The sequence below is a fragment of the Castor canadensis genome, chromosome 18, assembly GCF_047511655.1.
Source record: "Castor canadensis chromosome 18, mCasCan1.hap1v2, whole genome shotgun sequence".
Classification (NCBI taxonomy): Eukaryota; Metazoa; Chordata; class Mammalia; order Rodentia; family Castoridae; genus Castor; species Castor canadensis.
The window spans coordinates 40,553,731-40,568,993 of record NC_133403.1 but is presented as its reverse complement, the minus strand read 5'-3'; the positions used below and the strand labels follow the sequence as shown (position 1 = coordinate 40,568,993).

At 48.4% G+C, this 15,263-nt stretch overlaps 1 protein-coding gene across 1 annotated transcript in view; it reads right to left on the bottom strand.

The window, feature by feature from the left end:
• Positions 1–31: 31 nt before the first annotated feature.
• The window catches only part of Lrrc43 (leucine rich repeat containing 43), an 18,197-nt gene continuing 2,965 nt past the window's right edge, over positions 32–15,263 (bottom strand). Inside the window, exons 3-12 of the mRNA XM_020161068.2 lie at positions 14,887–14,997; positions 13,155–13,294; positions 11,229–11,467; positions 10,519–10,706; positions 9,822–10,099; positions 5,266–5,407; positions 4,947–5,066; positions 4,658–4,846; positions 4,312–4,345; positions 32–180 (exon numbers count right to left, since the gene is read on the bottom strand). Coding sequence (XP_020016657.2) covers positions 53–180; positions 4,312–4,345; positions 4,658–4,846; positions 4,947–5,066; positions 5,266–5,407; positions 9,822–10,099; positions 10,519–10,706; positions 11,229–11,467; positions 13,155–13,294; positions 14,887–14,997 — 1,569 coding nt within the window. The 3' untranslated portion in view covers positions 32–52. The remainder of the gene's footprint in view (positions 181–4,311; positions 4,346–4,657; positions 4,847–4,946; positions 5,067–5,265; positions 5,408–9,821; positions 10,100–10,518; positions 10,707–11,228; positions 11,468–13,154; positions 13,295–14,886; positions 14,998–15,263) is intronic.

The window sequence follows — 15,263 nt, the reverse complement described above, 5'->3', positions numbered from 1 at the left end:
GGACAAACGGACGCGCAGGCCGGATCCTCGCACAGCCTTTACTCTGCCGCGCCTACACAGCCAGCATGCCGAGCGCCTCCTCCGCGCTGCGGCACTGGCTCAGCCGGATCTGGATCTCCACCGTCAGCGGCTCCGGCGGGCGCACGCCTTCGTAGGCCGGGGCCGTCAGCTTCGTCTTACCTGAGGAAAGACGGACACGCCATGGCCGCGGGGCCGGGCCGCCCGGACCTCCGTCCCAGCCCAGCGCAGCCTCCAGTCGGTGCGAACAGGAATAGGGATAAAAGAAAGTCATTGTCAACCACAGCAGTTAGTACGACGCAGCTATTTTGAATCACGAGACAAATTAGCTGCTTTTTGAGTGGCAGGACACTGACAAGCTATGGACAGTCACTCTTGGCTGTTTGGCAAACGTTTTCTAAAAGATGAAGACGTTCTGGCTCTGCAGGGAAAACAACTGACTGAAAGCATTTTGGTAGATAAATGTGTTTTACAGCTTAGCTTTCAGGTAGAAATTAGGATTTTGGAACATGGTATCGGCCACGTGACCTGAATGTTCTTAAAAATAAAAAGGGGGAGAAGCTGTTCTAACGATGTGGGTATGGCATTAAAGAATGCGATTGGGGGCAGGGCTTGGGGGGCTCAGTCCCAGCTACTCAGGAGGCAGAGACCAGGAGGATCGAAGTTCAAAGGCAGCCCGGGCAAATACTTTGCGAGACCCTATCTCGAAAAAACCCTTCACAAAGAAGGGCTGGGGGAGTGGCTCAAGTGGTAGAGCGCCTGCCTAGCAAGTGTGAGGCCCTGAGTTCAAACCCCAGTACCATCAAAACCAAAAGCAAAGCAGATCAATGAACTTTTAGAACCAATGCATTAGGGAAAAAAATTCATCAATGTTGGTTTAGTATTCACATAATAATAAAGCTTAAGAAACTAGCATCTGACAAATGTGCTGTAATATCAAGGAAGAAAGTTATATCAAGGAAGAAAGTTATTTGAAAGCCTGTTCACTCCCCTTGGGGCAGGGGATGCAGCTCAGTGGTACAGCACTTGCTACTGAGCTCCAGACCTTGCAAAAAAACCCACAGCACCCCTCCCCTATTTTCCAGTTTTGTGTTGGTGTGATCCTGGATTTTCTTTTTCTTCACACACACACACATACACACGCACACACACACACACACACACACACACGACAGCAACATATCACAAGAACTTGGTGCAAAGCACTATGAATCCAGCTGTGCTCAAGCCAGACATTGAAGACAAAAATGTATTTCAAAAACCTTTAAAACTGTCTTATCCTCAAAGATAAGTGCCACACATATATGTCCATATATGCAAAGCAGGCACCCTACAACTTGAGCCATGCCTCCAGTCCATGTTGCTCTGGTTGTTTTGGAGATGGGTCCTTGAGAAGTATTTGCCCAGGCTGACCTCATACTGCGATCCTCGTGATCTCAGCCTCCCAAGCAGTTAGGATTACAGGCATGAGCCACTGGCACCCCACTAATTTTGTTCTTTCTCTAAAATTGCATGTGTGTGTGCGTTTGGTTCTTTTCTTATAAATTTCATAATCTGCTTGTGGATTTCTATAAAAGAACATTAAAAAGCCTGCCAGAACCATGATTCTGTTGAATCTACAGCTCATTCGAGGAAAACCAACATCTTAACGCTCTTGAATCTTCTGATTCATATTCTCTCTCTCCATTTATTTGGGTCTTTAGTTTCTCTCAGCAAGTTTTGTGGTTTTCAGTGGACAGCACTTCCTCCTCTTTTGTCAAAATGTATTCCTGTTTCACATTTTTCCATTGTATTGCCAATGATATTATGGGAATTTCAACGTGCTCATGTAGATGTATAATTAATTCTTAAGCACTGATTAGTTTTCGAAGCTTTTCTACATAGGCATTTAGGACTATAAATTCACGTCTAAATACAGCTTTAGTTGCACTCCACTAATATTGATATTTTGTGGGTTCATTTTCATTCAGTTCTTCTAATTTCCCTTTTGGTTTTTTCCCTTGACCCACAGGTTATTTAGAAGTGTGTTCCTTTTTTCTTTTTGGGTGGCACTGGAGTTTGAATTCAGGGCCTCGTACTTGCTAGGCAGGTGCTCTACTACCACTGAGCTGTTCTACCAGACACAGGGCTGGCTTTGAACCACAATCCTCCTGATCTCTGCCTCCTGAGTAGCTGGGATTACAGGTTGAGCCACGAGAGCCCTGCTCTTTGTATTCTTAGAAATATCCTTTTGTTCTAAAATACAGTCAGGTTTGGTCCTTTCAGGTCTTTCTTGCCCTTCCTGATCAAAATTTGTGGTTTTCCCAGAGTGCTGTGCTCGACCCTTTTTTCTTTGTCAACCTGCACTCATGCAATTTTGTGGCGTTAATTGCCCCCTAGAATCTCATTCATTCACTCAGTGTTTGCTGATGGACTAACACGAGGGTGGATGTTGAGGACTACAAGACTAAACAAGTAATACAGGCACAACCGCTGCCCTCCCATAGCTGCCAATGTAGGGGACAAGCATTGAAGGATCATAGAGTACAGACTGACATTCATATGGCAGCATTGTAACATGTACACAGAGGGGAGCGCCCACCCTCACCTGAAGACGGAAGCGGGGACAGTCCTGGAAGCTGAGTGAGAGGGTGGCAAGTGCAGTTTTCTGAGCAAACTCAGGGCCTTTGTGATGTGTACGCGGGAAGCCACAAGCACTTCAACTGGACCTGCAGCTTCCCAAGGAGACCTGGGACGAGGCCCCCAGGGTCTGGGTGGAAGGACAGAGGTCTGGTGAGCAGGCAAGTGCCTGGAGTGAGTGAGGAACCAGGAGGTCTGACCCGGGCAAGAGGAGAGGGAGACAGGGGACAGAGTCACCCAGGCAGGGAGGAAGGGGTTTCTAGATGCCCCACACGTACGTCACACATCACCACGGCTCACTCCCCAGAGCAGCTGCTCAGCCTGTGCCACCTTTCCTAGTGGGGCAGGCACCAGGCTCCACACACCCTGCCCCCCTCAAAACTCTGACATGTTTTTAAGGTGAATTTTTTTCATTGAGATGAAAGATTCTCAGAAGGAGACGTTCACCTTTTTGTTTGTTGTTTTTTGGGGGGAACTGGGGTTTGAACATAGGGCTTCATGCTTGCAAAGCAGGTGCTCTATCACTTCAGCCACACCTCCAGTCGATTTTGTTCTACTTATTTTGAAGATAGGGTCTCTTGAACTATTTTCCCGGGCTGGCCTCAGACTGTGATCCTCCAGATCTCAGCCTCCCAAATAGCTAGGATTACAGGAGTGAGTTGCTGGCACCAGCCATTTTAATCATTTTAACACCTACAATTCTGAGGTTCTTAGCCTAGTCACAATGTTGTGCAACTATCACCATCAATTTCCATCCCGTGTTTGTCACCCCACACGGAAACCCCATACCCACCAGTCTCTCTCTATTTCCTCCCCACCCCAGCAACCATGAATTCACTCTCGGTCTCTATGAATTTGCTTATTATGGAGATTTAAAATAAATGGAACATTATAACTGTGACATTTTGGGCCTGGCTTCTTTCACTCATCACTGTAATTTCAAACGTGTCCACATTGTAGCCTGTGTCAGAACTTCCTTCCTTTTTATGGCTGAGTGATGTTTCATTGTACGGTCGTACCACATCCCTCCCACACCATTTATCAGTGGCTAGACATTAGCATTGTTGCACTGTTTCCACTTTTTGGCTGTAATAAATAATGGTCTTGTCTCATGCTTTCGCAATGGCCCCCCAGCAGGTCTCGTCTCTCATCTCTCCAAGCCAGATGACTCTTTTTTAAAACTCAAATCCACACTTTGGGAAGTTGAGGCAGGGGAAAGGCAAGTTTGAGGCCAACCTGGGCTACCCAGTGGAGTCCAAGGCCAGCCTTGGTTACTTAATGAGACCCTGTCTCAAAAACAAGAACAAAACAAGAAAAAGAAACTCAAATCTAAAACTTACCTAGAGCAGAAACTTCAGCGGGCACTCATACAATAAACCCAGGCTCTTTCTCTGGCCAATCATTGCTGGAGCCGGAGGACCCTGGCCCCAACCCTCCTCTCCCCCCATCTGGCCTCAGCCCCATATGCCTTTTCCCACACCTTCACAGGGGACTGTGGTCTGGGGGCTGCTGGGATGCTACAGGGTTTGGTCCTCTGAGTGGACGTAGCCATTCCACCAGCTGGAAGATAAAATTCTCCTCCTTCCAGTCCCGTGGCCCAGATCATGGCGGCTCCCTCAGCGGGGCCTTGGGTGCCCCCCGGCCCCCACGCAGTGACACCCCAGGGGCTCTTACTTTTTTTGGCAGCTCTCTTCGTCTTCTTTGAATCCTGAGAGACAGAACCGCAAAGCAAGCTGCTTACTGGAATGGGAACTGCAGGGGAGGTACAGATGCAGACCAGGGGCTGCCTCGGTGGGGGGTGGTTCCTGATGGTGAGGGGACCTGACCTGGGTCACACCTGAGGAGGAGCTTCTGGATAGCCAGTGAGCATGGAGGGGGCACACCAGGAGCCTGATGCATGGCTCAGTCCACCCCGAGCCCCAAGCCCCCTGACCTGGCCCATAGTTCTGCCTTGCCCAGCAAGCTCTCGGTGGGGAGGGCAAAGGCAGATACAGAAGGGCATGCTGGGGCCCCACTGTACCCTGGCAAGTATCAGCTTCTCGTATTCTGGGGTGCGGACCACACCAAAGTTGCACACAGTGGACACCACCGGCTCCCCCACCAGCAAGGGCTCTAGCATCACGGTCCCATGGCCCACCACCTGCAGGATAGGTGGGTCATGCCGGAGATCCTTGGGGGGCTCTCTCTTCTTCTTGGGCGCCTTCGTGTCCTGTGGGGGAGTCAGGAGGGTGAGACAGTGCCAGGCAAGGGACAGGCCAGGCTCCCATCCCCTCCACAGGGGCCCATGCCACAGACCAGCAGGGCCATACCTTAGGGACCTCCACTTTCCCTTTCTTTCCTTTCTCCTTCTTCGCCTTGTCACCCTCTCCTTTTCCTTTCTTGGCATGTAAGGGACTTTCAACAGGTGGCAACAAAGGCCATGAGAGAACCTAGGTGACAGCAGACAGCCTCTAGTGACCAGGGGCTGGCTGGGGTCACTTCTCCCCTGACCTTTCTGGAAAGGCACCAAGAAGCATCTAACAAGGGGATGGGTGAAGGACAGTCTGAAAGAAGCCAGAGCAGAGGGAAGGGGACTTGAAGGCACTCTAGACAGTGGGAAGTGGGCAGTTGCCTGCCTGCTCCACCCACCTTCTCCTCCACAATGGTCACTGTGGTCCCCGCCAGCAGGAAGGCCTTGACCGGCACCAGGTCCCTGAGGGTGTGCTGCATCTCATAGTCGCAGGGAATGACCTCAGCCCACGGCTTGGGGACGGTGCTAAAGAGGACTGTCCTTGAGGGGGAGATGCAGACATGGCGCTATCATGAGGGGCTGTGGCTGGGAGCCTGGACAAGCGGTGAGGGGACTATGAGCACCACAAACAGTGTGAGGCAAGGGGCCCAGATGCCACTGAACAGGGCACAGGATCAGAAGGCCAGGAAGGCAAAATGAGCACCCATGGAGACTTTCACCCTTGGCTCTGCACAGGCGACTAATGGAAACCAACCAGAAATGCATCAAAGGTTTGAAAAAGATGATCACAGTGAAGTAAAAAGTAGAATCATTAAAATTTCCCTGAGTCCCTACAAAATGACACTCTAACAGCAATCAAAATTCTTCTGAGTCATGTCATGGGGCTTGACAAACTGAATGTGGAAATTCACCAGGAGGGGAAAGAAAGCATTCTAAAGAGTACAGAATAAAATCTGTATACCAGCGCTCGTGGCAGCATTGTTCACAATAGGCAAAAGGTGGAAACAACCCAATGTCCCTCACCAGATGAATGAATAAACAAAAAATGTTTTCCCACGCCCCACGCCATAGAAGAGCAGCCAGCCTTAGAAAACAAGGAGATTTGACACAGGCTACACCATACATGAGTCTTGGAAACTTGTCACGCTCAGAAATAAGCCAGACCCCACGGGGCAAGTGCCATGATTTTATTTATGTAGGGCATCTGGTCAAACCCATAGAGACAAAAAGTGGAATGAGGAGTGCCAGAACTGGACAGCAGGGAAGGTGGGAGTTAGTAGTATTTTGGGGGGCAATACTGGATTTGAACTCAGGGCTTTGCACTTGCTAGACAGGTGCTCTACCACTTCAGGCATGCCTCCAGCCCTTTTTGCTCTGGTTATTTTGGAGACAGGATTTCACTTTTTGCCCAGGCTGACCTGGACCTCCGATTTTATGTTTCCTGCTTTCACTGGGATGACAGACTTGGGCCACCACGTTCAGATTTTTCCCATTCAGATGGAATCTTGCAAACTTTTTGGCCCAGGCTGTCCTGGAACTACAATCCTCTCATCCCAAGTAGCTAGGATTATAGATGTGAGCCACTGGTGCCCAGCCGGAGCGAGTGTTTGATGGGACAGAGTCCAGTTTGGGGAGATGAAAAGTTGTGGAGGTTGGTGGTGATGGTTGTATGTGAATTACATAACACCACGAAACTGGATACTTCAGCTACTTTGAACCTGGGTTCAAACCCCAGTACTGCCAAAAAAAAAAAAAAGAGGTTCAAAGAGTTACACATAGATGTTGTGCCTGTTTTAACCCTCCCCATCGAGACGATCGTAAACAATTGCCTCCAGGAAGGCAGTGTGGCATTCTTCATTTTCACACACCTGGTCTAGTTCCTGGAACAGCAAGATGGTATCTTAGGGATGGATATGCTGATAAATGAGTGAATGAGTTATCAGTGCCAGTGGATTTTTAAAGCACATTGGAAAGCAACAATTCTCAGAAGCATAAGATATGAGTCAGAGCAGAGACATTTTCTGCTAGTGCCCAGACCAGACCTGTGGCCTCAAGGATCACTTATAGTCATTTTAGGGCAGCGTGGCAGCCCAGAAGCAGTGTTCCAGTTGGGAGTCACTTACCATTGCTTTAACAATGGAATCAAAGCATGAAGGAGATTTACGATAACAAATTTAAAGTTTTTCCTAGTTGAACATTACTAAAACCATAAGAGATACAGGCCAGGCGTTGGTGGCTCACACCTGTAATCCTAGCTACTCAGGAGGCAGAGATCAGGAGGATCCTGGTTCAGAGCTAGCCTGGACAAATAGTTCATGAGATCCTATCTTGAAAAACCCTTCACACACACACACACACACAAAAAAGGGCTGGTGGAGTGGCTCAAGGTGTAGGCCTTGAGTTCAAGCCCTAGAACCACAAAACAAATAAGCAAACAAAAAACAGTTGTGTAGGTGCAGGGCTTTTGAACTGTGCAAAACAACTGTGGCAAATCCAATGTTAAAAAAGGGACACACAGAGGATGGGAATACATGCGGCAATAATAATTAGTTGTTTGTGGCCCTGGGGTTTGAACACAGGGCCTTATGCTTGCTAAGTGGTAAGTGACTCTGCTACTTGAGTCACTCCTCCAGCCTTTTGTGCTTTAGTTATTTTTCAGATAGGGTCTTGTGCTTTTGTGCAGAGCTGACCTCAGACCTCCATCTTCTTACCTATTATGCCTATTGCATAGCTAGGATTACAGGTATGGACCACTATGCCTAGCTTTTTCTTTGAGATAGGATCTTGCAAACTTTTTGTCTAGGCTTATCTTCAACTGTGATCCTTCTCTCTCCACCTCCCAATAATTGATTTTAAAATCAGTGAAGCTGAGATTGGTGGTGAGTGCCTATAGTCTCAGCTACTCAGGGGGTTGAGGCAGCCAGGATCACTTGAGTCCAGAAGTTTGCAGCCAGTCTGTGCAACATAGCAAGACCCTGTCTCAATAATAAAATGAGAGAGCTGGAGGTGTAGCTCAGGTGGAGAGAGCCTGCTCCATATAATACGTCCATACATGGTCATGTCGCAATGAAACCCCCGTACAGCATCTTAAAGATGTCTTTTTTCAAAAACAGAGAACAGGAAGGTAAAACAGGTCCTGTCTGTGGGCTGGTACCACTGGAAGGGAGGAGGAAATAAGGAAAGGGTGTAGGAGGGTGAATATGGTTGAAATATTATGTATTCATGTATGAAAGTGGGAAAATGAGACCCACTGAAACTGTTCCAGAAATGGAGGAGAGAGAGGATAAAGGAGAATGATGGAGGAGTTAATTCAAACTAATATATTGTAAGAACTTTTGTAAATGTATCAACATACTCCCAGTACAACAATAATAAAAAAAAAAAAGCTTAAAAGCACACACACATACATATCTATCTGTGCTCTGCTTTCTTCTCTGATGACATGGGTTGTATAAAGCTATAATTATAACCATGTACTATTTTGTCTGTAATATATGGTAATAATAAATTTTTGAATATTTATCACAACTATAATATTTATAACAAAAATAGCACAAAAGGTGAGAGGGAACGGAGGTACATAGGAATAAATTTCAATCCTTACTAAAATAACATAAATCTGTAGTAGAGTCTGATAAGATGTATGTTGCAAACAATAGAGTAACAATTTAGAACTAACTCAAAAATATTTTTAAAAATCATTAAATGAGTTAAAATGGTACACTGTAAAATATCCACTAGTGCACAAAAGAAGAAAGTAAAGAGGAAAGGGGAAAGAAATAATCATGATACAGAGAAAGCAATTCACATACTAAATGTGAGCGGATTAAATAATCAAATAAAAAGGCAGAGATTATCAGACTGGATTAAGAAAAAAATCCAATTAGATGTTGTCTGTCAGAGACACATTTTCAATTCAGTGTTATTCAGTTGGAACTAAAGAGCCAGAAAAAGATATCCTATGCACTAAATGAATTCACACAACAAACACAAACTGTACAGAAGTGGAACTGGATGAATCTTTTAACAAATTTTTATTTTTTTCCCATACTAGGGTTTGAACTCAGGGCCTCACACTTGCTAGGCAGGTGCTCTACCACTTGAGCCACTCCACCAGCCCTTTTTTGTGAAGCTTTTTTTCAAGATAGGATCTCAAAAACTATTTGCCCTGGCTGGCTTCAAACCTCAATCCTCCTGATCTCTGCCTTCTGAGAAGCTAGGATTACAGGCGTGAGCCACCAGCACCCTGCTTACCAAAAAGTTTTTGAGCAAAACAAGCCAGATACAATAGAATACTATATCGTTTAATTTGTGTAAAACTGTAAAATAGCAACTGGTTAATGGTGTTGGAAGCTGAGCCAACACTGCCCTTGGGGAGGGGAAGGCGGGAAGGTTGGGATGGGCATAATGGGGCCTCAGGGGGAATCTATTTCTTTTCAAGTAGTGGTTACAGATGTGTCCTCACCACTGTGCGTCAGAAGTACACCTCTCTGTATGGAGTTATACTTTAATCATTCACTTAAAAAAGAATACAACAGGTCTATACGTTTCTAGCCACATGTGGAATAAGTAAATTTCAAATCAGTATATAGAACATATTATTTTTTTTCCCTGGAGACAGGGTTTCACTATGTAGCTCAGTCTGGCCTGGAGCTCCTCCTGCCTCAGCCTCCTGATTGCTAGGATTACTGACTGGCACGCACCAACCACACCATGCTCACATCCAGGCACCTGGGGTTCAACTGTGCTTTCAGCAGAAGATTAGGTCTCCAAGAAAGGAGGGTCAAACACTCACCCCACACCCAGCCTGCATAGTTCATAGCCTGGGGGCCAGCTAATGAGAGAATATGGCTTTGGTCACTCCTGGGGACACTCTGGAGTGAGGAGGAGGAAGAGGGTGCAGCCTAGGCTAGCTGGGAACCCCAACTTGCTCCTGACCAGGTCCCAGCCTTACCCTGGGGATGGGCAGAGCCGGGGATCTATTCGTGGCCGCAGTTTTGCCAGCTCTTCTGCAGAACTTATGGATTGTGTCAGGGGTGCTGAGTGCCCTGAGATGAGCGACAAGTCCGACTCCTCTCCCAGCTCAGTTATTCCTGACTCCAGGGACTCCTCACCCAACTCTTCAGGAAACTCCTCGTCCACCTCTTCGGTGACCTCCTTCATGGCCTCCTCAGAAGACTGTTCATCAATTTCCTCACCTGGCAGTTCCGAGCTGGGGGAGGGCTTGACAATCTGCCAGGAAGGACGTATCACAAGGCCAAGGCTGCCAGAAGGCTCCATTCAGTGAGTGTCTGATGTAAGCATCTGGATGATTTCTATTGGATCTTTTCTTTTCTTTTTTTTCTTTTTAAGTGCTGGGGCTGGAACCCAGGGCCTCACGCATAGTAGGCAAACACTCTATCAATGAGCTACGCCCCCATCGAGCTGCTCCCTGGATGACTCAGATGTCACAGGGAACAAAGAATGCAGGGTTCAGAATCATGTTGGCTGTGGGGGGACATGGGTTGGAGCCAGGTCATTTCATGAAGTATGGGCATGAATCTGTGTTATGGATTTTCCTGGGCACCAAGATGCTGTTCTGCCTGACCAAGAACCCCCTTGGGTCTATCTGCACAGAGTCCACCCTATCCCCAAGATAAGCAGGGACGCACCTCAGCCAGCACACCGCCATACTCACTCCCTTCACCTCCCTCATCTTCCACAAAGTCGTAGGTCACGTAATATCTGTAGGTGACAAAGGGGCCTTCAGGGCCTGGCTCCGGGTCCAAGACAGAGGAGTCCATAACCCCCTTGACATTTCCAATAGTCACCACAAACTGTGCCTCACGTGGCAGGAGGTCTGCAAGGAACAATGGCAGGACTGAGGGATGTGGGGCTGGAAGCCGGCAGACAGACAGCAGCAGAGGAAGGAATGGATTGTGAGTCCTCCCCTCCATTCAGGGGTTCCAGTGCCAGCTGTGCCAGGTTCAATGGGAGTGAATGGGATAAGTCAGGGGAGCCCTCAAAGCCTGGTTTTCCTGACGGGTCAGAACAGCTCTGAGAGGGTGAGTAGTCAGGGTTATTGGCCACCCCAGCACATGTCCACAGGGATCAGGATTTTATCACTGACCCGTGGAAACCTCTGATGCACCTTGCGCCATGGGCCACAAGGGGGGGATCTCAAGCCACCATCGCAGCGAGGAAACAAAGAACTGTGGAGGCGCCAAGTCCCAGCCCCAGGGATCAACTGGAGAAAACCCTGACCAGGCTACACTACACCTGACCAGGGTTGAGGTCGAATGGGGAGTCTGAGGCAGGTGGGCACAGGCAGGGGTTGGGATGCGGGGACAATCGCCTGGCCCTCCTCCTCGGCCATACCCACCACCACTACGGCTGAGCTCCCTGAACTGGTGCTTCTCGCTGGGAGGCACAGTGACGTCGTCCAGCACAGACAGGCCCACCAGGCTGTCCACAGTGAAGCCGCGGTAGTAGGGCACGAGTGCCAGCGGGTTTCCCTGCAGCACCAGAAGCCGCAGGTGCTGGAGTGTGCTGAGGCTGGCCATCATGCCCTGTAGGTCCGTCAGGTCGTTGAAGCCCAGATCCAGGGAGACAAGGTTGGGCCTGGAAAGGGGGCAGGCCACCTGATGAGCAGGGGAAAGCACCAGACCTGGACAGATGCACAGCCTGCCCCATCTGACTCCCACTCACATCGAGCCACTCCTCTCAGCCAAATGTCTAGCCTAGTATTATGTCCCTGGAAGTTTCTCTACAAATCCCTGTGGACAGACTGAACGTCACCTGGGAACCAGGGGGGAGGGTGCAGGAGGCTGTAGGTCAAGTTGGAGGACACTCTTCAAAGTCATACTGGTTATGGCCACTGGAAGCTTCTTGACTCATTTCCTGGAGTATGTGACTGAAGAACAGCCAGCAAGGGCAAAGGAAGTGCTCCCCAGCCAGCCTGGGAAGGGGCAGGAAAGGCAGGCAAAGAGGAAACTCAGGGCCTCAGGTGAAGACCAGGCACAGAGTGGCTTCTCCCACTGCCACAAGCTTCAAAGCAAACTGACTCCAGCTTCTAGGACAGAGGCCAGAAACATCAGGAGGCCTGTCAGCATCATCTTTCACTGACACTCTACAAACACAGGCTGAACTCAGATCCTTCCTCTCATGATGGTAACTGGCCAGTCAGTGGGAAATACACAAGAGGAACATTTCGTGGGGATTAGCACACAGCCTTAACCTAATGTCAGCCTCCTTCAAGAGAACTGGGGAAACATAAGCAAAATCGATTCACGGGAAATGTGCCCTCCTTTAAATTCCAAAACAGAGAAAGATGGAGGCTTTACACATGCTTCCCCTGAAATCCATATTCGGCATTAAGCCACAGGTCACAGAAATACGATTTCCGGATCAAAAGCCAGACATTTCTGCTGTCAAAGGACGGTGCATGGTTTCCTGTCTGTGCTAGGTCCTGATGGTCATGGTGATGGAAGAAGGAATTCCCAATCAGACTTGGCTATGACTGTGTGACTTGGCTGAGAGCAGCAGAGAATGGGGCGGAAGAAGGAAATCGCAGTTCTAGAAGGGCCTTCCTTTTCCCATGACACCTGGACCACCCAAGGAGCAACCGCCAGATAGGAGTGGAGTGATGGAGTGATGCAGATGTGGACCTTGTGCCCTCTCCCAGGCTGCGAAGAAGGAAGCAGTAGGGAGCTTTGCCAGACTCCCCAGAATACAGAAACCCTGAGGCTTCTTGCGGGGTGCTCTGAGAAGCTTTTCCGGCCCAGCCCCCTATCATGGTCTTCTGAGGGCGGCCTCTGACCCTTTATATTTCACAAATCCAGGATTTTAAGTTTTCCAGTGCACAGCCACCATCAACAAGCAGAAAGGGACAGTTCTAACGGACACTGCCTTTTCACAGGCAGTGGTGTTCCTATGAGTTGTCTTTAGGACAGAGGTTTGCATGTGGGTGATTTTGCCCCTGCATACCTGTCTGGAGACATTTTTGGCTGTCATAAGGAGGGGTGGAGCTGGGGGGAAGCTGCTGTTGGCACCTAGTGGGTGGAGACCAGGGACACTGCTAAACATCCCACACTGCACGGGATGGTCCCACAACAAAGAGTCATTGGCAGAAATGTCAGCAGAGCCAAGCTAAGAAACCCTGCTCTAAATTATAGATCCCTCTCCCTCCCACTCCCCACCCCCATTCTTCGCTGGACTTCAGTGAGATTTTGTCTGAACCCAGACAGGCTTCCAGGGTGGAGTCACCCAAACCCACTGCTAATCCCTCCCCTACGGGCCCCTGAGTTACCAGTGGTGGGAGGTGAAGTAGAGACTCTCAAGGGGGCCCAGCAGTTTGTTGTGGCCAAGTCCCAAGTGCTGCAGCCTCGGGGGCGGGTGTGCACACAGACACTCCATGCTGGTGATCAGGTTGCCATAGAGCTCCAGCACCTGAAAGGTGACAGTGTTGGCTGTGGTTGGAGGTGCTCAGCCTATTCTGCCACTAGTTTCCTGCCTCCAGCGCTAGGAGACTCAGAAAGGGAAGGATGAATTGTTCACATCTTGTCTTCTGTGTCCAGCTGCGCTCCCTTTTAAAAACGCAGGAAGAAAAAATTCCTGCAGCAGATGGGAAAGTTTCTTTTCTTTTTAAAAATTTTTTGGTGGGACTGAGGTTTGAAATTACAGCTTCACACTTGCAAAGCAGGTGTGAATCACATCTCCAGTCCATTTTTGCTCTGGTTATTTGGCATATGGGATCTCACGAACTATTTGCCCCTGCTGACCTCAAATTGCAATCTTCCCAAGCTCAGCCTCCCAAGTAGCTAGGATTACAGGCGTGAGCCACTGTACGTGGTTTAGGAAGTTTCTTTTCCTTTTATTAAGGCAACTCCAAAGTTGGAACTATAAGTGATGAGCGTGGGTAGGAGGGAAGATGCTTATATCTGGTACCTTCTCAACTCATAGAAATGTCATGGGAAAGCTACAGCAACCCAGAGGGAACAAGGAACAAACCCGATGTTTACTCCCTGGCCATGTGTCTCTTGCAAGGCCTTGCCTGGCATTGTCTTGAGCATGGCACAGAGCCAGACCTAGGAGTCCCTTCTGCCACTAGGTCAGCTATCGTCAGCATCTAATAAAACGAGGGTTGTGTTGCTGGGCTCAGCTGAAGACTCATGATAAAAACTGGCCTACCTTTTTCCATCTAATTTTCAAGTGTGGTAACATACAGATAACATAAATTTGCCATTGTAACCACTTTGAAGTGTGCAACTCAGTGGAATTAATCATATTCCTAATATTATATTACCATTATTGTTCCCAAAATTTTTCACCACCTCAAACAGAAACCCTGAAACCAATGAGCAGCACCTCCCCATTGCCTTCCCGCAGCACTGGATGACCTCTCATCAGAGTGACTCTCTGTCACTATGGACTTGCTTCTGTTGGTTTCATCACATGTAATCACAAGATTTGTCCTTTTGTGTCTGGCCTCTTTCACTTTGCATGATGTTTTCTAGGTTCATCTGTGTCAGAGCAACTCTCAGAATGTCCTTTTTTTTTTTATGGGTGAACAATATTCCACTGCATTGACAGGCCACATTCACTGTGTCCATTCGCCTGGTTATAGACACCTGGGTCGTTCCCAACTTTGGGCTGTTGTGAACAGCGCTGCTGTGAGCATTGTAAACACGAATCTTTTCGAGTTCCTCCTCTAGTTCTTATGGGTACACGCCCAGGAAGTGAATTGCTGGGAATTCTACATTTCACTCTGTTTTTTCTTTTTTGAAATTAGGTCTTCTATGTAGCTCAGGGTGACCTTGAACTCAAGATCCTCCTGCCTCAGCCTCCTGAGTACTGGGACTATAGGCATGTAACACCATGCCTGCCTTATGTTTATTTTTTGAGGAACACAGTCTGTTTTAAAAGCCTGGGGCTGGGTTTAGCTCATAGTGACCCTGGCCAAACCTGTTCAGGGCAGGCTAGGGGAAGGCTGTCTGGGGGCACTGGCTCAAAGACCCTAAATGGAGCAGGAACTCCTGTACCTTGAGTGTTGGAGGTAAATTAGCTGCATCAACTTCCTTGATTTGATTGGCACTCAGGATCAACTCCTCAAGCTTTAGAAATTTCAGGAGCTCTTTATCCACTATGCTTACCTGGAACAGAAATGAAGAGGCTAGAGGTTCTAGTGGGCCAGGCAGCACTGGAGCAGAAACGAAGCCTACATAAGGACACGTGACATAGTGTATCTATTCCTAGTGGCTTCCCAGTCCCACTAACCTCCTGTGAGCCTTTCCCACACTTCATGGTTCTGTGGGATTCAAGGGTCTTTTCCAACCTCACCCCTCTTCTCTGGCAGGCATTGCAGGACTTCCATGTCAGTGTCCTATGTCCTCATTGCATAGTGAGGTTCTTGGGAGGG